Source organism: Actinia tenebrosa, unplaced genomic scaffold (genome assembly GCF_029948245.1).
Source record: "Actinia tenebrosa isolate PJP-AT-01 unplaced genomic scaffold, QUT_ActTen_1.0 PGA_scaffold4__44_contigs__length_22323623, whole genome shotgun sequence".
Taxonomy (NCBI): Eukaryota; Metazoa; Cnidaria; class Anthozoa; order Actiniaria; family Actiniidae; genus Actinia; species Actinia tenebrosa.
In genome coordinates, this window is record NW_028292581.1 from 20,248,794 (window position 1) to 20,275,306 (window position 26,513).

Consider the following 26,513-nt stretch of genomic DNA (forward strand, 5'->3'; position numbering starts at 1 on the left):
CGGAGGAGATACCCAGCAACATAGCTATTTTGAATGTAAACTGCTCTTTGTTTAATGTCAATACGAATTAGTTCAATTGTAGGTCTTTTGGGACAACTATATAATAACCAATAAATATTGATAATGAGACACTAATAATATCGCAAAAGCCAGATTAATTTATTTTGATAATAATTTAATGAAGACTATGTAGAGCTTTGTAGATGGAGTAATAAGCAATAAAGAAATAATGAAGAGTGGGAAACTTACGGTATTTCACTTAGAAGTACGTACAAGTTAAAAACATGCCGTAACATTGAAATGGCTTTATCATTCCATAACATGAAAATGGCTTTCTCGTGCAGTAACAATAAAAATGTTTTTTTATGCCGTAACATTGAAATGGCTTTCCATATAAAAGAATGGTTATCGTATGAGTGGGAAACGTGACGTTTACACGGATGTATGGTATACTATTATACTAGATTATACATTTAATAAACTAGGCTATACATTTGTCGTTTCCCACTCGAACGAAAAGCGCTCTTGATCACGTGTAGTAAACATGATTGGAGTCCAACAGACCCGCCTGGTCGGTATATTCCTGTCACACCCGTATATGACATAATATAACTAGCCTTTTAACGTATTGAACATTTTGCCTACATTTTTACTCACGTTCAAGCACAACGCATCCGATCGGGGCTAAAAGGCGGTTTGATTTCAACTCCCGTTGGATGTCTTGCTTCCAACTCCCCTTAGTTACCGTTGCTATGTCCCACAAGCTCAACAAATTATCTAGAATATCTCAGAATTTAAAACTCTGATCGCGGGGAAATTAAATGATCACTGAATTGTTTCAATAGTTTACTGTCCTGCGAAAAGAATAGAAAATTGCCTTCTAACCCTTGTAGTACTCTTTAAAACGAATACTGTGTGTGGTATAGTTGTTTGTGGGATAAGCTTTTAATTCCACTGGAAAACTGCTGTAACAGTTATAGGTTTGCTGCTGAAAGTAATTCGTACAAATGATGCTGATAATAGTATCGACAAAGCCTTTAATCTACATTAGTTTAATATATTATATAGAACATGCATTAAAATGTCAAGTGTATTAAATAACCATTAAACCATTAAATGCGCTTAATTCATTCACTTGGCACCGTTAATCCCCACGGGATGAACGAACGCTTCGCTTATAATTAAGTTATTTCCCACCTATTGTTGTTTTCGATCCTTTTGTTTTCCTTTGTTAAATGGCTTGCTTTTTTCTTATTGGTTTGTTTTCTCTCTCCTCTACTATATAAACATCTCTCTTACTCTTACTTTCTATTGACTCCGACGAAGGACTAACGTCCGAAACGTCAGTTACTATTTTCACTACGGTGTATAACTTATCATTCTAAGATAACCATTAAACAGACTTCTATTCTCTACTCGTAAAAGAAAATCCAAATAGGCCACGTCGATATCTCCAAAATTCCTGACTTGATTGCGAGCCTTTAGTCGTTTGGTACGGTACAAACACGTGATCACCGCATACATTTATTGGTAGAACGAAATAAAGTACCATCTACGATGTTCTTACCTTTTGGTAGAAATATACTAGTCAGTTCACCGCTCAACAACCGTGCTCGAATCTACAGCACTATGATCTACTGCTCCTCTTGAGGTTTTGCAATTCCGGAGAGCCTTGGAATCGTGCTAGAATAGAACGTTTGTACGATGGCGTCATTGACCTCTACTACCAGACTCCCTTGCACGCTTTCTTTTGTTCAGTTAATTACCACCAATTGTCTTACTATTCTCATGAGGGAATATAAATTTAAACAAGAAAGAAAATTCGCAAAGCATCTTGGTAGTGGGAGTCAAATGACGCCATTATGCAAACGTCCTATTGTAATATCTCAAACGTGGCCTATTTACTAGTTTCGATAAATTCTAGTACCACCAGAAATCTAATGTCTTTATATAGGCATTCTATCAGACCAAAGGTTTATTTCTGTGCTTATAACAAGTGATCATTTTCTCTCGTTTTCTTTTCATCGTCCATTTTCTCCATCTCAAAGTGCTGAGGGTCTCTGTTACGCCTAGATGAGCCAGCAGTACTATCATCAGTGGTATTTTTATCCTGGTCATGCTCCTCGTTCTCCTGGAAGTACTCCAGAATCTTGATGTATTTGCCTGTTTTCTTCATCTGCCTTGCTACGCCCGATGCACAGAGGTTAATGGTGATAGACACGATAGAAAGACCAACGTACAAAAGCGTAGTGTTGATCCATATGCTCTGAAATAGCAAGGTCATCTGTCGGAAACAGCAGAGAGAAAAAAAACAAAAAACAAATGCGTCATGCACATGCCTAACGCCCATGCCATACACATCATTAGACCATGGTTAGTACATGCTACTTGATATTATGGGATATCACAAACTTATAATAATCACAGACTTGACGGGATGGGAAGGTCGATGCAAGGGGCTATCTTATACAGTTTCTTGAAAAAACCTTTTCGCTCACCGGCTCCGCGACTACTCGACTAGACCGAATAGGAGTGTGGGTAAAAATCACTGAAACAATAAATGTTTAGCTTGCGCTATTCGTGTATTGAAAACAACTGAATATGGGTTCTCACAAACAACCATAGAGTTTACAGCTCGCATGAATGTACGTGTGCCTTTGCGTCAAAATATATGTACAAAGAGGAAAATAAATAGAAAGCTGCTTCTTTCGGTTTTCATGCCGAAGACTTGTGTCATCCAAACTGTTGGAACGAAAACGATACGAGTGATTTTTGCGTTTATTTTGAACAATAACAACAATCTTTCTTTTCGAAACAAACGACGACTCTCTCTCTCCAGGCTTCCTCTCCTAAACAACACAGGGTTCCCTCGTCTTAACCTTGAATAACACGCATAAACACAAACCACTCGCCGGCGAAGACCTTCCCTTTATGCTCGAGGCATGTTTAATCAAAATGGAAACACTGCAAACTCTAGAGGTGGCTAATAATATATGCAGCTACAGTGGTTTTTACCTATGCTACCTTTTGGTCTACGTAGTACAGTATTTCGAAGCCGGTCAGCGACAGCTTTTTTTCGAAGAACTGTATACCTTACTGGCTACTGAACTACCAGCTCCTCTAATCATCGTCTTTTGTCTTAGTAACTAATGGAGTAAAATTAAATAAACCAACTAATACGTTCAGCCAATATTCTACCCACTGCATCATTCATTGGTCATCTAACATCCATGTTAGTATGTTCGATTCCAGACATTATCCATTAATCATTAGAGATTAGTAATTATACATGCTGTTAATAAAATTGATAGTAAATTCGTCAGTTAAAGTTGTTACCAACGCCATGATAAAAATATTACTGATTAACTACAAGCGATGCCTGGCATTTCAGGGACGTACACGTCTGCATTTAGATTGTCGCCTAAAGAAAATGAACCTAGAACTTTTATTTTCTCTTGTTGTCGTATATATATTTTTTAACTTTTAATTAACCATAAATTTATTGATACCAGCTGCAGCATTCGATATCCCAGTCACAATTGAATGATAAATGGCATGAAAAACTCTAGGTTGTTTAGCGCATTTCGAGCGCATTCATTATTTAGAGAATTTGATACAAGGGTAACTGAAATAGGTCAGTGACTATAGAAGTTACTAGTCGGGACTGTGTTGATGTGTTGAATACAACAAGTGAATAAGAATGACCAGTGGTTACTAGTTGGGACTGTGTTAGTGTGTTGAATACAACAAGTGAATAGATAATGAATAGTGGTTACTAGTTGGAACTGTGTTGATGTCACGTTGAATACAACAAGTGAATAAGAATGACTAGTGGTTACTAGTTGGGACTGCGTTGGTGTGTTGCATACAACAAGTAAATAAGAATGTCTACTAGTAGTTACTAGTTGGGACTGTGTTGATGTGTTGAATACAACAAGTGAATAAGAATGACTAGTGGCTACTAGTTGGAACTGTGTTGATGTGTTGAATACAACAAGTGAATAAGAATGACTAGTGGTTACTAGTTGGGATCGCGTTGGTGTGTTGAATACAACAAGTGAATAGATAATGAATAGTGGTTACTAGTTGGAACTGTGTTGATGTCACGTTGAATACAACAAGTGAATAAGAATGACTAGTGGTTACTAGTTGGGACTGCGTTGGTGTGTTGCATACAACAAGTAAATAAGAATGTCTACTAGTGGTTACTAGTTGGGACTGTGTGGGTGTGTTGAATACCACAAGTGAATAAGAATGACTAGTGGTTACTAGTTGGGACTGTATTGGTGTGATGAATACAACAAGTGAATAAGAATGACTAGTGGTTACTAGTTGGGACTGTATTGGTGTGATGAATACAACAAGTGAATAAGAATGACTAGTGGTGACTAGTTGGGACTGTGTTGGTGTGTTGAATACAACAAGTGAATAAGAATGACTAGTGGTTACTAGTTGGGATTACGTTGGTGTGTTGAATACAACAAGTGAATAAGAATGACTAGTGGTTACTAGTTGGGATTACGTTGGTGTGTTGAATACAACAAGTGAATAAGAATGACTAGTGGTTACTAGTTGGGACTGCGTTGGTGTGTTGCATACAACAAGTAAATAAGAATGTCTACTAGTGGTTACTAGTTGGGACTGTGTGGGTGTGTTGAATACCACAAGTGAATAAGAATGACTAGTGGTTACTAGTTGGGACTGTATTGGTGTGATGAATACAACAAGTGAATAAGAATGACTAGTGGTTACTAGTTGGGACTGTATTGGTGTGATGAATACAACAAGTGAATAAGAATGACTAGTGGTGACTAGTTGGGACTGTGTTGATGTGTTGAATACAACAAGTGAATAAGAATGACTAGTGGTTACTAGTTGGGACTGTGTTGATGTGTTGAATACAAATAGTGAATAAGAATGACTAGTGGTTACTAGTTGGGATTGCGTTGGCTTGTTGAATACAACAGGTACGTGAATAAAAAACAAATTAAAGAAAAGTTTGCAACAAAGGAGGAGGGAGATTATCGAATTTTAATAATTAGGGTGGATGCAATTTAACTGAGTTCAGTTTGAATGACTGCAATTAGGGTTTGTTTTATCGTTCGTTTTTTAGGTTGGTGGTGGGGGGGTTCGAGAGCATTCCAATCCCAACATTCTGCAGCCAAGATCGTTTGACAACATGCCTCTCATAACATGTCCAGCTAACTATTTTACTCACCGCTTGACTCGAAGGCACTATATCTCCAAACCCTATGGTCGTAAAAGTAATGAATATATAGTACAACGATGTCCCAAAATCCCAACCTTCGAGAGCGCAATACATGGATGACATCAGAGCCAAAAACACAAAGATGATTGGCAGAGCAAGCCACACAGGAGCACTGATCTCTTTACTTGCCGCCTCGAACTCGTAATCCTTGAAGTATTTCATTCGGATGCGAGATACGACCCATGCGCATGCGTTGTTCAGCTTGAACACAATGACGTTGGCAACCACAGCCAGAAGCATTAAGGTCAGCGGTATTCCTATCAAAGCGTACACGATGCAGAACATTCGACCACCAAGTGTTGTCGGGGCGAGGTTGCCGTAACCTTCAAGAGAGAGAAAAAATGTGGTGATAATTTGAGGCCCCGTCCACACGTATCCGGAAATTTATGTATCCGCAAATTCTTTTTTGCGGATACGAAAATGTTTGCGTCCACACGCAGCGTATTCGAATCGTTTACACCGTCCAAACGTATCCGTTTTCGTAAAATTTGCGGATACGGACACAAAAAATTTCCGGAAACGTGTGGACGCAACCCGTATCCGTAAAAAAAAATTACGGATACAAAAATTTACGGATACGTGTGGACGGGGCCTCAATAAAAAAATTACAGAACCGTTTAAACTAGAATGGTAAAATTCCGTGTTTGGGGTGAACGTGACGTGACGTGCTGAGAACACATGACCTATCCGAACCACTTGATTGCATAAAAAGTAAAGTCTAAGAACTGACTAGATACAGAATTCTCCTCAACCGGAATTGATCAATTGCAACCTCTGTTTCCAATAGACCACGGATTCGCAAAAATTAACACAACATGTACAACAACTGTTTTAACCACCACCCGGTTGGCTCAGTTGGTTGAGCATCGGACTGTTGTGAGAGGGAGGTCGCGTTTCAAGCCTTGGCCGGACCAACAACACTCAGGGTCTTAAAATAACTGAGGAGAAAGTGCTGCCTTTGTAATTACATTTGTAAATGGTTAGACTTAGAAGTGGCACAGATGACCACGTCAATGGCGGTCCCAAGTCTCTCCTTACTTCATCATTACAAACCAATATCGGAGGGACGAAAAAGAGCCACTGAGGACGTAAAGAAACCCTGGTAGTGACCACCCTCAGTGCCAACACACCTCATATTATATTCATTCCTCAAATCGACGTGCACCCTCGCCTCTAAAGCCTCAGTCATATGCATGCAGAGCAGGATTTTCTCCTCGTGTTTCCTTCATTAAATATTTATTGATTCAATGAACACTGAGACGCAAACATCGCGGCACAAATCGACACAAATTCCAACGCTCAAAAAGGAACGACATTAAATGTGTGTGCTACACAATTTTGTCATGATTTTGCTACACAATTTCGTTTAGCAGACTTACCAATTGTCGTAACAACAGTCGTCGAAAAGAACAGAGAATTCGAAAAGCTCCACCGAAGTTTTGCAGCAGCTTTCTTCTTCTTGGTCATAGATTCCAACCCAATATTGATCTTGCTCAAGTCTTCGTCACTGAGTTTTTCCACAAGATCTTTACTGTTGAAATCATCAGGAAGAACTCGCTGACCGTAGGAGCTGCTTTTCAATGCATCTAGGATTTCAACCACATCATTCGTAGTCTTTGGCTGAACTTTTGGTTTCTTTTCGATGGCGCTGAAAATTAAACCACCGAGGTAGAGATACAAGGCGTTGGATAAAACCAACACACACAGGACTGTGTGCTTTCTTTTAAGTGACATCTTGCTTTTTTTAATTAGAACAATTTAAAATACTCATCTCATCAAGGATCTAGGTCCATCTAACGAAGTCAATCTGAAGGAGTTTCGGTCGTAAAATGAATAGATTAAAACCAAAACTTATAGTTATTAATAATTAACCTTGGATTGAGAATCCCATCAATAGGATGTGTTGGCTTTGTTTTGGAATTAGCCGCAATTATTTCACGCAGGGCTTTGAATGAAGTTAAATAGGAAACGCTTCATCCAATGGAAATCAGTGGAACGGTGATACGATAATAAGGCTTGCGAAAAAAAAAAAAAACATCTCTGCATGCTTCGCGCCTCAAGATTTGAAGATTTTCATTCGTTGGTCGAAAGTCCTGTATGAAAAGGGTGAGACCTGAATACAGCTACTCACGGTGAACCGCTTACGACCATAGCACGTGAATTTCTATTGCATCTCTCTCAGTTTTCGCTGGAAAAGGAAGCCCGCTCGCTAGAGAGATATAGTGTGTGAGAGTTCATAGAGCTGCCTGCGGAAGAGGCTACTCAGTTTTGATCTATAATTTCTTGGTAGTAAAATTGGATATTACTTTTTACGATTAGACATACCGATACCGATGGCTAGGCTCCAACAAGACTGAGTATTGTTTTCAAGGAATCGAATGCAACCACTTGTATTTACAGACTACGAAATGCATGGCAAAAACGGTTGCTCTTCCTTTTCCAAAGACAGAGTTCTTGAAGAAAAGTATTATTAGGTACAGTGGTGCCAAGCTGTGGAACTCTTTAAATGAACTGAGAAATTGCTATTCATTGTCTTTTTTTACCACTAAACTAACTAATATCCTATGGTTTTAACCAAAAGAAGATGTCACTTTTGTCTTACCTTTATCAACATAAATTTTCAATTGCTACATCCAATTATTGGGTTGCCTGTGGATTGACCTGCGGACCCCCCCCCCCCCCCCCAACTTTAACAAAAATTTCCTAGCGTCATATAATAAACCTCAATTCTATCTACGGGTCTATAACAACCGTTTAAAATCTCTAATGTAAGAAGCAACGGAAAATCCACAACAAGCGAGTGAATGACTTAGCACTGGGAAATTTAGCAAATTGAACTACACTCTTCGTGAACAGGTTAGAATTTAATCTCCAATTTCAACATTTAAAATTTGTATGTTTTTTACTCTCTGTATTTTTCCTTGAACTTTTTTAGCATTACCCGAGATAAGAATAATTTGTGTTTTTTTTCCTTTGGTAAGATTTCGTTTTTAATCTGAGAAATGATCTGGATGACGTCAACTGTCGGTGGTTACTATAGTAACAAGGGCTCGATTTGGCGCCGGAACTAGAGCAGAAAGACAAACATCTTCCTATCAAAGGTTAAAAACGTTTGAAACTCTGAATTATAATCATATTTTGCAAGGTTTGGATCGTTCTGTAGCTATTCTCCTTATCTTAAACGCAGCTCATAGTAGCTGTGAGTTTCTCAGCTCCAAATGAGCCTTCAAAATGGCGACAGGTGAGAATTTTTACGGCTTCGTGTAGAAATGTTGAAATTTTTAATTGAAAAGCTTACGTTTGGATCTCAAAATTTCAGAGTTTCTTCGCTTGATGAGGATAAAACTATGCCAGATCAAAGTGTAAAGGCTAAAGCAAATGAAGAAGCAGTAAAATATCTATCAGCTATTGGTATGTTAGAGTAATTTTGGTGTTTGTTTAGTATAGAGGTTCGCTTTGATTATCGTAGATGGTTGTACCACTTGAAAGCGCTTCAAGTCCACGATTCCTCTTCTTCTTGTGGTTTTATTTTACGACGTGGGATATTTTGATAACGATCTACTGTGTCATCAAGGACTTTGAGTTAGATTCCTTGATGTGATCAAGTGTCCTTTTTTTATCGTTTCGTCTTTAAGCAAGCAAATAGTAAACAAATAAAACAGGAATTGTAAGACTGAAATTGTTTGGGGGGCTTAATTTAACTTCCCGTGTCTGTACATTCAAAATAAAACCTAAAACAGTTGAAACTAAAACCGATCGAGATGAAACTATTTCTACAAAGATATTTAAATGAAAGATCTTGAAGTATTTTACCGTAGTTTTGAGATATACTGTTCTGGAGTTGTCAAGATTATAAATAAGGTCATGGTTTGTAAACTACTGTAGTATATCCAAAAATATATTCCCTTCTGGTCGATCCTTATTATGATAAAACTTAAATTCCTTCATATCTAACCAGAATCGAATTTCTTATAATCAATTGAAGAGTTATATAGTTTTGGGTATTTAATATTTTCATATTTTCAACATTTTAATTTGCTCAAATTTCAACACATGTAAAACTGCATGTCGTTTCCTGTACAATATTAGTATTATTATTGATTATTTTATCATAATGAATAAACATGCTGTCATTAAGTATAATTTCTCCCCCAAAATCTACTGCTTATTCATTATTTTAAAGTAGAAATCTCCTTTTAATATATTTGTTATATATTTCCTCTTCAACTCGATATAATCAATCAATATTTAACACTTATTGACTGGGACCCGAGGGTAACAGTATGTTTTGTAGACCCCAGACTGCCGACATCCGCGGTAGAGGGTCCACAAAACATACTGCTTTCCCTTAGGTCTCAGTCAATAAGCGCTTAATTATCATATCAAGTGTCAAAGAGAATGAAACATAGTAGAGTATTTTTCTGTAAGTAGTTGTTGAATTTCCTGCCCTCCATAAAACTACCTTTTACTTATGAATGAATCTTTGCAAACGCGCGCATGAGGTGATGTTTTTCGTGGTCACATGACTTCTGGTACTTCTGGAACAATGCATTATTGCCCTCTCAGACAACTCACCGGGAAACAGTTGAATTTCTTCGCGATTACACGATACGCTCTCGACCAATAGGAATTGAGGAAAAATTGAGATTTGACACTTGGTTATAACAAAATATATATTTTTACTTTCAAAATATAAATATTAATTTAGTTATGGGTCTTATACTGTAATGTTTTATTTTGTAAAAACATCTATGGTATTACTCACAGTAAATATGTTGTTATAGAAACATTATTTCATTACTTTTGTAACCTAACCCTAGTGTGAAGTAAGGAACTCATAAAGTCATTTTCTAAAGCGAAAAAAAATAAGATGAATTTTTTAATTAAAATATTTTAACAAGTCTGTATTATTCTATTTTATTTACTTATTCTTTTGAAAACAATTTCTTTTCTAGTTTTTATTACTTTACATAAGGTATATGATGTATTTTACTTTTGTTTCAGTTTAGATAATAAAAATAAAAATCAAAAACAATTTTTTTTAAAAGATAATTTTACTAGAGTAATCTACAGTATGATTTGTAATATATACAGTATGAGTGGCCGTGTTGTATCAGATATACAACCACGAGGCGTAGCCAATTGATTGTATATCTGATACAACACGAATACTGTATATGACTTATCAAACGTCTAGGTTAGTTACTTTGTGTTTCACTAAAATTTTCAAAATTAAAGTGAATTTGGCCAAGAAAATCCAACTTAAAGTTTATGCAAATGAACACAGTTTTGTATCAGATTTACAACACTCTTCACGGTCGTGATTTCTGTTGTGTTTTCCTCATGGATTATTTATGAGTTTGATAAATATTATTTATAAATTCATTGTTTTTGAATTTTTCTAAATATGATCAAATCCTTGGACATGGTTCATAGTGTTTAAAGGAAAGATACTAGAGCACCTGCTTTGTATAGGAATATTAGCTTTTTGCTCATTATTCCCAATACTATTGCAAATATGACACCCATACTTCCTGAACAGGCAATTATGTATGAGTCACCAGGAATATATGTTATATAATAAGTGATATGTTGTCTCCTGTGGTCTTATCAGAGAATAGATCTAGTTAGGTCTGATAATAAAAGTCACTAATAATTCTCTTATTTGATAGTACCTAGCCATAATCCCTGAGGCCAGAGCAAACCTTGGGCAATTTTATCAGTATTTCCAACCGTATAACCTGACATACTCCCTCAATTTCCTTCAATAGTTGCTTTCCATTTTTTACTTATTGTTTACAACATTTTCTAATTACCTTGCATAGTTGCCTAGAGTCAAATCTGAGGATTCATGTAATTAATACATTAAATGAAATCTAATCATATAGGAATTAACAGGGCTAATGTATCCATACGTAGATTGGGTCTTAATTCATCCAATTTGTCTGATTTGAATTCTTAAATACTGTAATTTTTGAGGAGGGAGGAATACCAGAGAACCCTAAAAATTCATTGTTCAAAGCACAGGAAAGAACTAGCAGTTCTATAAACATGTAATGCCAACTAGTACAGAAAGATATTCTTTGATAGCCGTTCGGAGAATGTTCTCACCACCATGGCACCTATTCTTCCCCTAATTGTACAAAACTAGAGTGTTTTACCTATGTATGTCCAAGTTTAGAATTTCGTATAGAAATAGTATTGGGCTCAAAGCTTTTTATTTTGTTGTGTTAGTAAGACTATGTTTACTATTAAGTATTAAATATTGTTTTTCTTTTTTTTTTTTGTAGATGATGGAACTTGGGAGTCATTATTATTCTCTGACTCTCTCATCACCACCTCAGAAACTGGCAAGGTATTAGAGCATTTCATGATATATCACTCTTTAAAATAATAATTTATCAAATGATATCATCTTAAAAAATTATAATTATTTATTATTGTGTAGTTTCAGAAATTATCCATACCCCCCTCCCCCAATCGAGGAATTTTTTCTACCCCTCTACCCCCAGAAATTCAAACTTTCCGCCATACAAACTTTGTAATTTTGTTCTTTCTCTGACCCCCCACCCCTTGGACTTTCCAAATTCCCCTGTCTGGGGAAGGGTATGAATAATTTATGGAACTACACAATAATTAATAATCATAATTTTTTAAGATGATAGAACACTAAAAAATGCTAAAAGTGTGCAACATAAATATCATTAAATAGTGTTATTTTATGCTAATTCTATTGTTTTCTTTTGTTTAATTAGTGATACTACTAAATAGTGATAACTATTGCACACATTTAGTGTTTGTACACTAATAATAAAATATAATATTAAATGATAATGATACATGTAATAACAAAGATAAAAATTGAATATATTTCTAGCACCTATCCTAGCTAGTCTGCTCTATGAAGTTTTATGAAGATAAAATTAAATAATGATAATAATAATAATTTATTACTTATAACGTGCAAATTAGCATGTGTATATGATCAAATGCGCGTAACAATAAAATAAGATAATACAATCACACCTACCAAATTGCAGGAACAATATCATGTATGAAAATAACAAAATAACAAATAGAAAATAATTATTTTTTGAGCAAAAAGGAGTTTTAATTTGCTGTTATGAAGGTATTTGATATGACCTTGTCAGTATATACTAAAGCAGTTATATTCTTCCATCTAGGGGGCTTGAATCAGAATCGAAATATTGAAAATCATTTCTCACTTATTCCTTTTTTTTATACGACAACGTTCTTGCAATTAGGTGTCAATTATGATATGATATTCATAAAATGAATAATTAATATAATATATAGATTATAAAATAACTGTTATGCATGTCACATTCTGATTGGTTTGAAGTGTGTGCTTTATGATAGCACATTGTACGCATGCGCACTTTCCGTTGCGTCATTCCTATCTATTATTGTAATTTGTAATTTATAAAAGAAATAAAAAACTTGCTGTGCTGTGTGCTGTCATATAGCACGCTGGAGTTGGCAGAACATGAGAGAAGTGTTAGGAGAAGCACGGTACGCGCTTTTTCTATTTCTTCAATAATATAAAATAATTAGTAGAACAATTGAACCGTACAGATTGGGCTAAGATTTTTCTATTCATTTTATAAATCTTGCATTTTGAAATTAATAAATTATTATTGAAAGCAAATACGCTGTTAATGCTGCACGTAATTTGGCTGATTGAATATAAACAATATAAACAATGAATTCAGGAAGCTGGCTATCAAAAAATAAATCATTACAGAGTTGAATAATTGTTTTGTTTTCCTTATTTAAGTAGCCTGTTGAAGGAACAAATATGCTTCCATTAAGAGATTAGCACGACCAATATTCAAGAAATAAAAACTATTGTAATGATAGATAATTCTTTTAAGCCTTCCACATTAGTTAGCTATTGAGTACCATGTAGATAACGACTAGTTTTGAAACTAGCTTGGACTGCGTCTGTGTTTTTTAGTTGAAACAAATGTGTCGTAGTAGTTGACTCTGGCGAAGGACGTAACGTCTGAAACATCAGTCTACTATCTTTCGCACCTACGGTGATAAAATTATCTACTACGACACATTTATTGAGTACCATGTTAGCTAATGGTTCTTTAAGTGTTCTCATCATGTTCTTGACGTTGTGTACCAATGTTCCTATAAACAATTTTACTAATGGACTATTAGAAGTCTTTCATTTCCTTAAGTACACCTTGATAGGTCTATTAGTGATAGCACACTAATAGAGAAAAACAAATTAGAGCTATGGTATTGAATAGACATTACTGTCAGCTATGACAAGGATTTTGTGAAGTTTTTAAGGTTTATGGTGGGCTGATCAGTGAGGCAAATAGTCTAATGCAGCTGTGTCTTATTACAGAATCACTCATTTCAAAAAGACTGAATTCCTTGGCTTGCTCAAAATTTAGTAAATTCAAAAATATCTTTAATATAAACATGTACTCACAACTTTGCACAGATGTGTTCAAACTTTGTCTTTGCACGGGAAAGTAAATTAATTAAAGAAATAACTGTTTCTACCTTTCCTCGTTATATCAAATTCTGTTACAACCCCATCACCCACACCCAGCTCCCCACTCCCTTCCTCTCTCTTCCCCCTCTGCCCGCCCAAACCTGGTTTATATAAGGTTACTTGTACAGTATATTCCAATAAAAAACCAGTACCCCATTCACACCAAGGCTTAAACATGTTTAAAAGTGGTTTAACTAAACAGGTTTGGAAAACTATCTACGAACACTGCACAATACTAATTTGGTGTAATAATGCTTGTAAACTATCCTTTGTCTTGCTTTGACAATATTTTAGAAAGTTTCATTATATTGTAGGTTTCTAGTTTCTCAATTTTTTTCCTAATGAAAACATAGTTTAACTAAACACGTTTAGGTGTGAATGGGGTACAGGGCTTGGTAAATAGCAATGCCAGAATTTCATGGTTAAAAAAAGTAGCCAGCCAATCGGACCAAACACATAATATCTCAAAGGTTTTAGTGTATGTCCAATAATCAGTGATTTTTTTTGCAGGAAATTGGAGAAATGAAAATAACAGTTGAACCAGCAACATGGAAGGATGAGCCATGTTATCTTGTCCATGCAAACAGCCATGGTGTGATAGATAGATTACCAATAGGGACATCAGTAACCGCGTACGTTGATAGATCACTAAAAACCTTGGAGCAAACTCACTATGAATATGTCAAGGTATTTTATTATGTAGTTAGGGGTAGTCATTTAACTTATGGTTCTGAATCCCCTTAGTTACTGTTGCCATGTCCCACAAGCTTCACAAAGTCAGGGGCGGCGGAACCGGGGGTTCTTAGTCATTGTTTTGCGGCACATGCGTCTGCAATCAAACAAAACATTGGATCATTATCACATAGCGTTAAATATATTCTTCAGTGCCCCGCCAAAGATTTTTGCGCAGTGCCCCTGAAAGTATCTAGAAATCTTGAATATATATTGTTTTATTTTTTTTTATTTTCCTGCAAAAAGAATAGAAAATTGCCTTGCAATCTTTGTAGTGCTCATTAAAACAGATACTGTGTAGTTGTTTGTGTGACAACAATTTAATAGGACGTTTGTCTGATGGCATCATTGACCTCTACTGCCAGACTCCCTTGCACACTTCCTTTTGTTCAGTTAATTAGTAGAGCCATTTGTCTTACTATTCTCATGAGGGAATACAAATTTGAATAAGAAAGAAAATTTGCTAAGCGTTATGGTAGTGGGAGTCAAAATGACACCATCATGCAAACTTCCTGTTGACACTGGGAAGACTGCCGCAACAGTGATTGGCTTGCTATTGTCTGAGTCAGAACTATGAATAGGCTAGCAATTGGTGCATACTGTACTTTTATATATATTGTACTCAAACTTGGTGCTGGTGGGTAGTCATTTAGTCAAGTACTACTTCTTTTTGTTTTTGCGGGTGAAGTTTGCTAATCTAACAGTCATATTGACTAATAAGAATTTTGGTAGCATCTTTTTATAACAACATATATTTGTCCTTTTCTGTAAAATGCTATCTGCAAAACCGCATAGCTAGTTTACTAGTGATAAGTATGTAAAGCAGAAAAACTAATTTCTAGCCCTGCTGTAGAAGAGTGTTAAGTTTATTTATGGCAATCAGTATTTATAACTATGAAAACTGTAAACTTATGATTTGGTAGATCCCAGACCAGCCATTAGACAGAAGAACGTTTCTAGCACTAGATGACAATGTTTATACAGTACGCAAGACAATGTCACAAGGAGTGGTAAGAGATTTTATTGTCAATATTTTATAATTTATTATTCACTGAGAACGAAGGAACGCAAAGTTAATATAGGTGAATTTGAAGCTGTGGGTCTTCAAGTGGCGAGGAAAATATTTACCATATTCACCTAGCCTAAGGTGAATAATTGTTTTAGTATAATTTTAGACTTGAATATAAGAGGAAAGACGAAATTCAGGTTAAAAAAACGTTGAGTGATACTTCCGTTCTGGCAAACTTTGGGAAACCTTATAATCACTGCTATAACAGTGAATTTTATCTTTTATTATATAATTACCAATGAAATATCTATTTTTCTCTATTTCGAAAAATTGATATCTTCACACGTGAAAATAACATGTTATTTTCACGTGTGAAGATAACACCATTGCGATGGCTATTCAAAAATACACGAAAAGAATTGCCTGAAAAAGCCAAAACATACTTCATTGATAATTATATAATAAACAGAATATTACATGGTCGCTTGGAGATACGAATTTTATCTTCTCGTGTTGAAAATCTCTCACTCGTTCGCTACGCTCACTCGTGAGAGATCTTTTCAACACTCGAAGATAAATTCCGTATCTCCGCGCGCCCATGTAATATCCTCTATATAATCACAGTGTATGAAACTCTATATTCAAGTCTAAAATGACACTAAAAGCATTAGACAACCATCAATCAAATATACTTGACGCGCATATGATGGTTAGTTTAACAAATCAAAGTCAGTTTTCTATGGGTCTGTACTGTATAATCGAACATGAAATGACGTCACTGCGCTCGTGGTTCCACTTGAGTTTGGATCATTTTTGACATCATTTCATGTTCGAATACAGTACAGACCCGTAGAAAACTGACTTTGATTTGGTTTTTTTTTACCATAACAAAGTCGAAAAATTGAACAAAAAGACAAGTAAATAGTTTGAAAAAGTCGTTTCATCCGCTCGCTCAGTGCGCGTGACGGATGTCATAAGCACAAGCAGGTGTAGCCACTAATCGACAATGGTTCTAAGCCAATCAGCGCGCAAGAAATTTCCAAGTTATGGTTTGAACCTGGGACCCCGGAGGTGAGAGGCGACGACTACTATGATACCACTAGGCCTCACCCTTGATTCCATAAATTCAAAAAGGCTTGCACACAAAATCCATCTAGACCTTGCTAATCATCAATTTCCAGTAGCTTACATAGAACATCTCACTAGCAATATTCCGGAATTCACAACAAATTTCTTGTTTTTCTTTTAAAATTTAATCTATTATTTCAGTTTAGTATAATTTATTTAGTTAATTACTAGAATACAAACACTAAAAGTGTGCAACACTTTGCACTATTTAGTATTAGAAAACTCATTAATAATTCATGAGGAAAACACAATAGAAATCATGACCATGAAGGTGATTTTATATCTGATAAAGATTCGTCTTCATTTGCATAAACTTTAACTTGGATTTTCTCTATCAAACTTGGTTCATTTCGTAAAGAATTCTGTACCATATGAGAACATACATCATGAGTTTTCTAAGCCGTTCAATAAACTCGCAGATCGTGTTTTATCGGGTCTAAAACCACTCGGCTACGCCTCGTGTTTTATACCCGATAAAACACTCCTGCTCGTTTATTAAACAGTACGTAAATAGTGCTAATTAAACAATAGAAAATAAAAGGATTAGCATAATTTAGCAGTATTTAGTGGTATGGATGTTACACACTAATAGTGTTTGTACTCTATTGAATTTGATTACTATTTATTTAATTATTTAGCTTTAGAAAACTCATTAATAATTCATGAAGGAAACACAATAGAAATCATGACCATGAAGGAGGTTTTATATCTGATATAGACTCGTCTTCATTTGCATAAACTTTAACTTGGATTTTCTCTATCAAACTTGGTTCATTTGGTAAAGTATTCTGTACAATATGAAAACATACATCATCAGTTTTCTAAGCCGTTTAATAAACTCGCAGATCGTGTCTTATCGGGTCTAAAACCACTCGGCTACGCCTCGTGTTTTATACCCGATAAAACACCCCTGCTCGTTTCTTAAACAGTACTTTAATCCCGTACTAGCTAGTCACTCTAAATGTTATTGTTATAATAAGATTCATTTTATAAAGTTTTAATTCTAATTTTTGGCAGGAAGTTGAGAAAACAGAATTCCAATTGACAGCAGATGAACTTGATGGTTTTATTTCCGAAGGATCAAATCTGTTATTACAAAGAGTGATGGTCAAGAAAGGTGTTCCACAGGGAATTGTCTTTACTACCTTTGACACGGATACTCATATAAGAACATCAACTTATGTGAGTAGAAAAATGAAAAAGAAATGAAATGAAATGAATAAACCTGTCAGTTCAGACCACATGTCATTCTCTTCGCCGGCAATTAAGTTGTGTGAAGCCCCGTCCGGATAAATTTGAATCCGCAACTTTATTTATCCAGTTAGGCCTTCCGTCCACACTAGTCCGGGGCGAATCCGGAACAATTCTTCACTGAAAACGAACTTTTCCGAATACGGTTTCCAGAGTGGAACAATTTGAAAACGCCGGCTAGCCGTATTAGTATGGACGGAGAACATTTCGTATCCGGAACTTTTCGAATACGATGACGTCATGATTGTCATGGGAACATGGCGGGAAGGCTAACGATTCACCGTGGGCTCAATTTCAGCTTCGATGCGCATGCTCAGATGTGCAATGAAACGTTTTTGCCGTCTTTGATCGGACTAGTGTGGACGCGAATCATTTTATCCATTTTCATGTGTGGACGGAAAACTGTTTTTTCGGTTTAAAAGTTGCGGATTCAAATTTATCTGGCATAGTGTGGATGGGGCCTAAGTAAACCCCTTGCAGCACGTCGGAATGCAGCTCGATTTGAGGTCATAACAATATAGCTGTTTAGTGTGACGTAATTCGAACGAAAAACGACTTCCGGGTCCAAATTAATCATAATTTCTACAGATATTTTTCTGTGTTTTTTCTTCATAGCAGGATTTTCTGTTCATATATCTAATTGTTGAAAGTAGAGAATAAATCCTGGAAATAAGCTGTGGTAAGATTTTAGCGATCTCTTGCGTGATTGGACCCGGAAATACGTCACTACCCAATTCTCTCACTCCCTGGGAATGATCGAAAACCAGAAATTGTTCGTTATTGCAGGAGAGAGGTATTACATTGTTTTGTTCTTTCCTAGCGCTCTCTTGGGGAAAAAACTGAAACAATTGCATCTAAACAACAGACATTAATAGGAATAGAAAGAACGATTGATTCAGTAGATGACAGCCCTTCTACATGGCATGCCTACTTTCTTACCTCTGGGTAGGTATTAGACTTGCTACAAGCCCACCGCCTTTGCTCCTCTTGCAGGATTTTCATTTGCGTTTCGCGCCAATAATGGCGTGTATTTACACAATAAAAAAACTACACGATTTGGTAGGGTAACTAGAATTACACAGAGTAATTTTCATCTAGGCCATTCTTGATCAGAATTTTAATTTCTGTAGCACGTGCTAAATTTTCGTACGTTTCTAAAGAGCGCGAGCATAATTCAGGGACCCGCTTTTAGGTCGCTAAAATTGGCGGGAAGCAAGTTGGGAAAGTCCTTCGTACAGCGCGTGTGATCCTGGTTGGGCTGCCTGTGCTTTATTCTGCGCGCGTGAACTAATACGGAGACGAAGGACTTCGCGAAAATCTAGTTAGGTATTTTTTTTAGCATGCGCGGATGATAATAGTGCGTCATTTCCGGTCGTACAGGTATCTGCGTTTTGAATCGTTTTAGTGTGGACGGGTGAAAACGCTAGGAGAACGTGTGTGCACGCGGAACTTTCGATGTGTTTTTGATGAGACGAATGTGGACGTGGTTTAGAAAATAAGGCAATCAATCAGGAAAATAGGAAGAGCTAGTAAATACATGGAATATGATATATAAAATTGCAAAAGAACTAGTAACAGGGTTCTATAGATTTAGATATTCTAATCTCTGCGTCTTTTGTTTTAAAAATTTAGTCACTTAGCGTTAAGAACACAACTTGGATCACAGGTCAAAATGAGTTTGCTGAACCTGCCCGGACTAGGACCAGGACCAGTTCCAGAGGATGGTGAGATAATTAATAACTATACACGTAATAATAAATGCATTTGCCAGCAAACTATGTTGCTTAGGTGTTTCGTCCGTCCGTTCATTCCTTCATCTAATCATCCATATATGCGTTCAACTTTTACGTGTTATTCATTCATTTAATTTCTCCCTCAAAATATTTACCCATCCTTCCTTGTGTTCTTTTTCTGATTTTAATGATGTCTATCAAAGAGTCTTTAACAAATTACCCCCATGGGCGTTTTTTTTTTTTTTTTTTTTTTTTTTTTTTGCTGTTGTAGAGTTACCAAAATCAACCACTGAAGAAAAGAAACCAAAACCTCTTAAATGGGACGAAGACATGCAACTATACTCACGTTTTTTAGACAGAAAGGTAAAAGAAAGGCGTGATTATTGCCAACATTTATTTAGATGAGCGATGATGCTTTTTGAGGAGAAGGAAGACGAGAGTGTATAAAATGTGAAGTCGTTCCGATAAGGAAATGTCCGTGCTCTTGACGAGAATAAGAAGCAGTCATTCCAGCTATTCTTGGATCGTGGAATGACCTATATCCTATTGCCCATCACATTGTTTTTTGTTTTGTTTTTTTTGTTGTCGTTTTTTTTTTTTTTTTTTTTTTTTTTTGGAAATAGGTGTATATTAAAGGCGTGTAGATCGTTGCTATGGATCTTTAGGGATAACTTAAAGTAAAGATAAAAGAAAGGCGTGATGATTGTTATCATCGCTGTCGATAAGGGTCAATGTTTCAGGATAAGGTAGTTGAGTAAAGGCGAAATAAACAATACTTTTTTTTTAATCCAGGCGGAGCTTTCAGATGACCACGCAACTTACATGAGACGTCATCCCGAACTCCGCGCACTGTTGGCAGACTTCTTACAGTTTTTGCTGCTCAGAAAACCCGATGATGTCTGTGAATTCGCCTCAGATTTCTTCTCTGCGTTCTCTTCTGGATCCCCATCAGGCCCTTCATTTGCCCGATCTGAACCATCACAACCATCACAACCATCGCCCGTACCATCGCAACCATCGCCTGTACCTTAACGCCATGATCCTCTCGTTTCTTATACAGTTTGTTAGCCAGATGTGTTTATTTAGTATCGTTTTTCAAGCCAATAGATAAATATTATAGAGAGTCAAAGTCTATTCCTTTTGTTTGAAAGGAAACATAATAGGTAGAGGTTTTGAGTTGACAGTATGTTTGTTTAAAGTACCATATTTCCTGTATTAAGCTCCTAGCCTATAAGAAGCTTTCCTTCCCCTTCCTTTTAATACACCACTGGTCTGAGGCGCCAAAAATTAAATAAGCCCACAGCCTTTACCACTCTTTTCACTGCTTCGCGCTGATCAATACAATAGTCGCAACAGGGAAATAGGGCAATACACTGCCGCCAATCAGAGAATATAAAGGTACCGACCAATTTGTTTGATTGACGGAAGTGTGTTGCCCAATTTCCCTGTCTCGACTGTTGTCTCGATCAGCGCGTAGCAGTGAAAAGAGTGGTATATAATGAACGTTGAAACCGCCACTTCTAAGGAACCTTGTGGTCCTTTTCCTTTGGCAGGTATTTGAAAGTCGTTTTACCTGTCGAGATTCTGGATTAAAGTAATTCTGAATTTCCAAAGATCAAGAAAATTTATTAATTTCTAGCTCCCGGTCCAAAAGCACTGAAAAAGAATAAGCTCCCACGGAGCTTAATAGACAAAATACGGTATGTTCGAGAGATGTGGACAGTATATGAACAGTACGTTTGTTTCTTTAAATTTCGGAATGCTGTGGAAATCTTTCTATTTATTAATGGATGACAGAAATGCAGTGTGAATACTGGTTTCCCATTTAATCCACTTATATCCACTATTATGATATTACGATCACCATTTTATGTATACAACTCTCAAACTACATGTTGACCTTTACCAGGGGGAGGAAACCTGGAATTCTTACTAGAGTAATTGCCATCATAAAATACAGGACACATGTATCATGGTATCCAAATAGCTTCTGTATTCAAGCATATTACGAATTAGTAGTGACAGATTTTTCGTGATGTGGTTTGTGCTCCTTAACATATTACCACCATTCCATACTCAAGAGTCAAATGATTCTAGATTCTAGAGAAATGCCTTTGCCCCTTCCTATTTATAATAAATCTTCCTTGAAACATCTTGTAAGTAATATATTGGGACTTGAAATATTCTTTTTGTTATTTTGTACGACGTCTTAAATTAGAGCGTTTTGCTCTATGAGGTTTGAAAGTTTATTAAATACCGCTCGATTGGCCTTGGAAGGAATGACGCCCCTGGATAGGGAAGGAATGACACCCTTGGAGAGGGAAGGAATGACACCCTTGGATGGGGAAGGAATGACAACCCTGGATGGGGAGGGAATAACGCGCGTTTTGTTGGACTTTTTTTAGGAGAGCATCATTTCACTGACATTGCATTACATTTTAAGGTAGTTTACCTTGTGCGAATGAAAAGCTTAAGGTGACTGCCTAATTTTGGAAAAAATATTAAACTTTTTTTAAAACTTCGATTTTCCGAATTGAAATGTAATGCTGATTCCAAATCTGGAAAGAAAATTGGGTGTCCCCAGCTTGTTTTCGAGATAATCAGCATTTAATGGAAGCTTACGCGCGAGCTTTTGGAGCAAAAATTGCGCCACCGGAAGTGATTAGAAAAAACTAAGATTCATAAGATAATAGTTATTTGCAGACTGCACGAATGAAGCTAAGGCTAGTCAATCATTCTACAATAATGCGTGGATATTTTCGACAAAAAGACAAAGAGATACATTGATTTGTCATATTTTGTAGTTTCGGTGCTCTTAAAAAATCTCGTAAAGTCGAACAAAATTTCCTACAAAAATCTATTTTTTCGTGTGTTAGAATATTTAACTTTTTTTAAAATGTTGATATAACTTAGATTTTTAGGAATTTTTTCGAATAAGCTATTAAAAAATAGAGTCCCGTGCAAAATTTGAGGGTTTTGCCCTGTTGAAGCTCAAAACGCGTATGGTTCTTCAATAAAATCTTGTAGATTTTTCAGCGGTTTTTGAGCGCGCGCACATCGTGGGCTCAAATCGAACGTTCAAAAGTAGGCAGCCACCTTGAATTAGTTACTCCTTTAATTTTGAAAAAGAGGGATTTTTAATACGACTAGCACTGAATAACTATTAATTTTTTCTTTTTTTTCTTCAAATATTAATACTTTCTGCTTATATTTTACGAGAAGACATCCTCTTTTTCGAAAAAAAATTCACAATTCCTGCACACGACAAATTTCTGCGTGGAGCATTGATATACGTAGTAATACTATCGTGAATGAGCTCATTGGAATAAAGACATAATGATATGCCCATGAGGCCGAAACGTCAATCAAACAGGCCAAGAACTTTCACAAAACGCCTTTGGTTTTTTTTTTACGGAGCAATGCCGCCAAGACGCCATTGGAACTTTTATTCCTTAATCAAATTCGTCACTTTTATTAAATTATTTGAATATTTTCTCGCGGCCAATGAAAGTCTGTAAATAAAATCGGTGAAACTGTTCTTTCTTTCTTTTCTTTTCTTTTTTTTCTTTTTTTTTTTTTTTTTGTCTTCTCTTTTGCTCAATTGATTTTTTTTTCCCTTCTAAACATAATTGAAATGGAAAGGAAACCAGATTTAGAGCGTGACCAAGACCTCCAGGTTGTTATTTTGTTTCCTTTGCTCCAGGTCATTAAAAACTGCCTATCTTTCTTCCGACATGGATAGGCGTGAAATAAAATAAGGACACTTTTCGTTAAAATTCCATAACTATAGCCGTCACGCACACCTCGTACGCAAGTCCTACATATTTTCATTTATATTTTCATGACAGTCTCGACAGAGAAATGGCCTTTTTACTATGTATACACTTATTTCAATAAAAGTAGTCATCGCAAAACTAGGCGGCGATAGGTCATTCCTACATGGAAATGGTTTCGTGTTGAGCGAACAAAAGAACATTGAATCAGCAAAAACACAAGTCATCCCAGCTATTCTTGGATCTTGGAATGACCTATCTCCTATAAATTGCTTATCTCCTATCGCCTATCGCCTATATCGCCTTTGGCCATGACAACGGTTATTGAAATAGAGGTGTATATGAATGAAGTGGACCGCGCCAAAACTGAGTAACAACTAGATATATATGCTGTTAAGACACTAAAAGGTTTGGAATTCTAGCTAGTAGGCATTCGAAAATATGGCGACCAATTTGAATAACGCGTATTGTTCTAAGGAATGACTATCCTCTCATACACGAAAGACTTTTACTTTTCCCCGTGAACATGTCATGCAGTAGTCGAGAACAAAAGTTATTCAAATTGCTCGGCATATTTCGATTAGGTGTATATTATTTCAGAATTTAAACACGAACCCCTTTTTCGTTTTGTTTTAATTCAATTTCTTTTTGAACTATGTTAATTATGTATTCCCTTGTGACTATAGTTATACTTTAGAAGGTGTGATCAGTAGCACCACCTGCTAGTCCCATACTCAATCATCAAGAAGTTCATTATAGGCTTAAAAATAAAATTGAAATCACAACTTTGATTGCTGCTATTGTTGGTAATCGTGAAGATTTTAAGGCCTGTTTATATTAATTGTTGTTCATCAGAATCATTAAAGAACATTACTGACATCGTGTTGATCACCCATGACAAAACACACGGGCGTTAGATATAAAAGCAATTCAAACGTCATCTGCTAGTTGTATTCTCCCACAAGAAATAGTTTTTCACGAGAGATCTCCTGTAGGCAGGCAAACGCCATGCGTATATAAACGCATCAAGAGAAACCTTTAAAAACAACATCAGATCAGTAACTCTTAAAGCAATATTTACATAAACATCCTCTCGAACACTCTCTGGTGTTTTGAGAAGAAAAACATAAAAAACGACAGTGTGCGAAATAGAAGACACTAATAATATCGCTGCCAAATAAAAACTCATTATTGCAAATTGCCTTTCCACGGGAGGTTTCTTTCTACTTGCTTTATGATAAAACGAGTGTCTTAGTGTTTTCAATCGCAATGAGAGGCACTGCCGTGGAGCTGAGTTGTGTGCATCATTTTCTTTATCGCCTTCTCCTATGTCTTGATCAAATTTATTCAATCCATTTGCGTTATTATCTGTGTCTGTCAAATCTTCTTTGCCATTCCTTTCTTGGATTATCGCGTTAATCGGTTCAATATCATGATGGTAGGTTGTGCTGTAGTTATCCCCGTTGCACGGATTAGTTGCATCAAGGTTAGCTGTTTCAACTGGAGTTAATCGTACGTCCACAGACGTATTGTTATTGTGATGTAGTGGACGCTTGCAGCTTATTTCATCTTGTCCTGATAACTGAGATAACATAGAGCTTCTTTGAGTTGAATTGACTTGAATTCTTGAAGAACTTGCAGAAACTGGACGGATAGTCAGCGATGAAGTCACCTCCAAACGATTAGTACCCTCATTCCGGGAGCCTCTGGTTTGTCTTGAGATTTGAGAAGTTCTGTTCCTCGCGGGTTTGGAGACGTGCTTTTGGAAAGCTTTTCTCATTAGAATAAGAACAACAATGAGTAAAAACGATATCAAAGTTGGGTGTAGAATAACATCTAAAAGAAGAAATCTTTTCCGACTGATGCCAGTGAATTGTAGCATACTGAACCCCAGAAAATACAAACCGCTTATCCCAACCAGTCGAATCACTCTTTTTGATGTAACGATCGTCTTGTACTGATGTGGATAACGAATAGCAATATACTGAGATAAAGACATCGCTAACACAATAACGAATGATGTACTGATAGCTATAGTAGAAAGAGTTCCACCGATATTATAGATCAGCTTTGTAACTTGAAGAACATCTGGACCAAAATTTAAATAGCGCAAAAAGTAATGGATAACAAATGCTGGCTCGACTAGTAATCCTGTAATAAAGTCAGCTAATGATAATCCAGCCACGAAAAACGTCGAGGCACTCTTTCTGAAGCATTTTAGGGAGTCTCGATACAAAGCCAAAAGAAAAATCCCATTCGTGAAGACAGTTATTGGCGAAAGAATGACCAAAATAAATGCAGAGGAAAATTCCACTTGTACGTAGATAGCAATAAGAGCAGCATCGTTGACGGATGTAGTAGGTTTCCTTGACGTTATTGAACTCCAATTCAGTGAATTCGTTAATCCATCGATGCTATTATTCCCTAGTATATCTGCCATGTTGCCTGGTTTTCTTAACCTTCAATTTTTGACTTAATGAGTTATGACGCCAACACGGGGCGGTTGTCCTATCGCTGACTAAAAACCCTTTGCCCTTCTTTGAGTCTCTATTTTGGTGGAATTCCAAGAGAACTAGCGCAAACTGAAAAATGGTTAATTCTCTTTGCTTGTTAGGGAAGAACGTGCTGTAATCTAAGCCACAGGCCTACGATATGGTAATAGCTAAAATGTAATGATACTTCCGCTTGTTAGTCAGTTTGTTCGTCTGATTAATCACTTCGATTCCAAGATAAAAATTCCGAAAAGTGGGCCCCAAAATGTCCCGGTTTTCAGCGACAACACAGGAGATAAAGATTACAGATAACTCGTTTGCTACTTTACCGACTGACTGACACTATTTGTTGTTTCTTCGCTGGAATTTAACAGAGTGCATTAGCCCTGATAGCCATGGCGCACTGTCATGTCTCAAAGCAGCTTTTCATATGACTAATAACAAATAGCATTTGGTAGCTTGTGACATCACTTGAATTACGCAGTTGAAAAAAAACCAACAGTATCAGTTTTGTACCGCGAGATGATTAAGCCATCAATTATGTGCTTATTTTTAAGCCGATTCTCTTCGAGTAGGTCAAAGTAAAAATG

At 36.3% G+C, this 26,513-nt stretch overlaps 3 protein-coding genes across 4 annotated transcripts; 1 reads left to right on the forward strand and 2 right to left on the reverse strand.

Moving 5' to 3' along the window:
• Positions 1-284: 284 nt before the first annotated feature.
• On the reverse strand, positions 285-7,087 carry LOC116304973 (TWiK family of potassium channels protein 7). 2 transcript variants are annotated; one of them, XM_031714782.2, is made up of 3 exons: positions 6,649-7,087; positions 5,219-5,592; positions 285-2,266 (listed from the first exon to the last, which is right to left on the reverse strand). In XM_031714782.2, the coding sequence occupies exons 1-3, from the start codon at positions 7,001-7,003 to the stop codon at positions 1,988-1,990; spliced, it is 1,008 nt and encodes a 335-aa protein (XP_031570642.2). In that variant the 5' UTR covers positions 7,004-7,087; the 3' UTR covers positions 285-1,987. The 2 variants fall into 2 exon arrangements, with proteins under 2 accessions (XP_031570642.2, XP_031570641.2); XM_031714781.2 differs by having other exon boundaries at positions 285-2,284.
• Positions 7,088-8,326: 1,239 nt separating this feature from the next.
• LOC116304972 (ciliogenesis-associated TTC17-interacting protein) lies at positions 8,327-21,813 on the forward strand. Its single transcript, XM_031714780.2, has 10 exons — positions 8,327-8,510; positions 8,589-8,680; positions 11,560-11,624; positions 14,316-14,492; positions 15,461-15,547; positions 17,692-17,856; positions 18,746-18,870; positions 19,558-19,649; positions 19,930-20,021; positions 20,451-21,813. The coding sequence occupies exons 1-10, from the start codon at positions 8,488-8,490 to the stop codon at positions 20,688-20,690; spliced, it is 1,158 nt and encodes a 385-aa protein (XP_031570640.2). The 5' UTR covers positions 8,327-8,487; the 3' UTR covers positions 20,691-21,813.
• A 2,225-nt stretch (positions 21,814-24,038) lies between these two features.
• Positions 24,039-26,175, reverse strand: LOC116304974 (uncharacterized). Its single transcript, XM_031714783.2, has one exon. The coding sequence runs from the start codon at positions 25,869-25,871 to the stop codon at positions 24,369-24,371; it is 1,503 nt and encodes a 500-aa protein (XP_031570643.2). The 5' UTR covers positions 25,872-26,175; the 3' UTR covers positions 24,039-24,368.
• Positions 26,176-26,513: the final 338 nt, after the last annotated feature.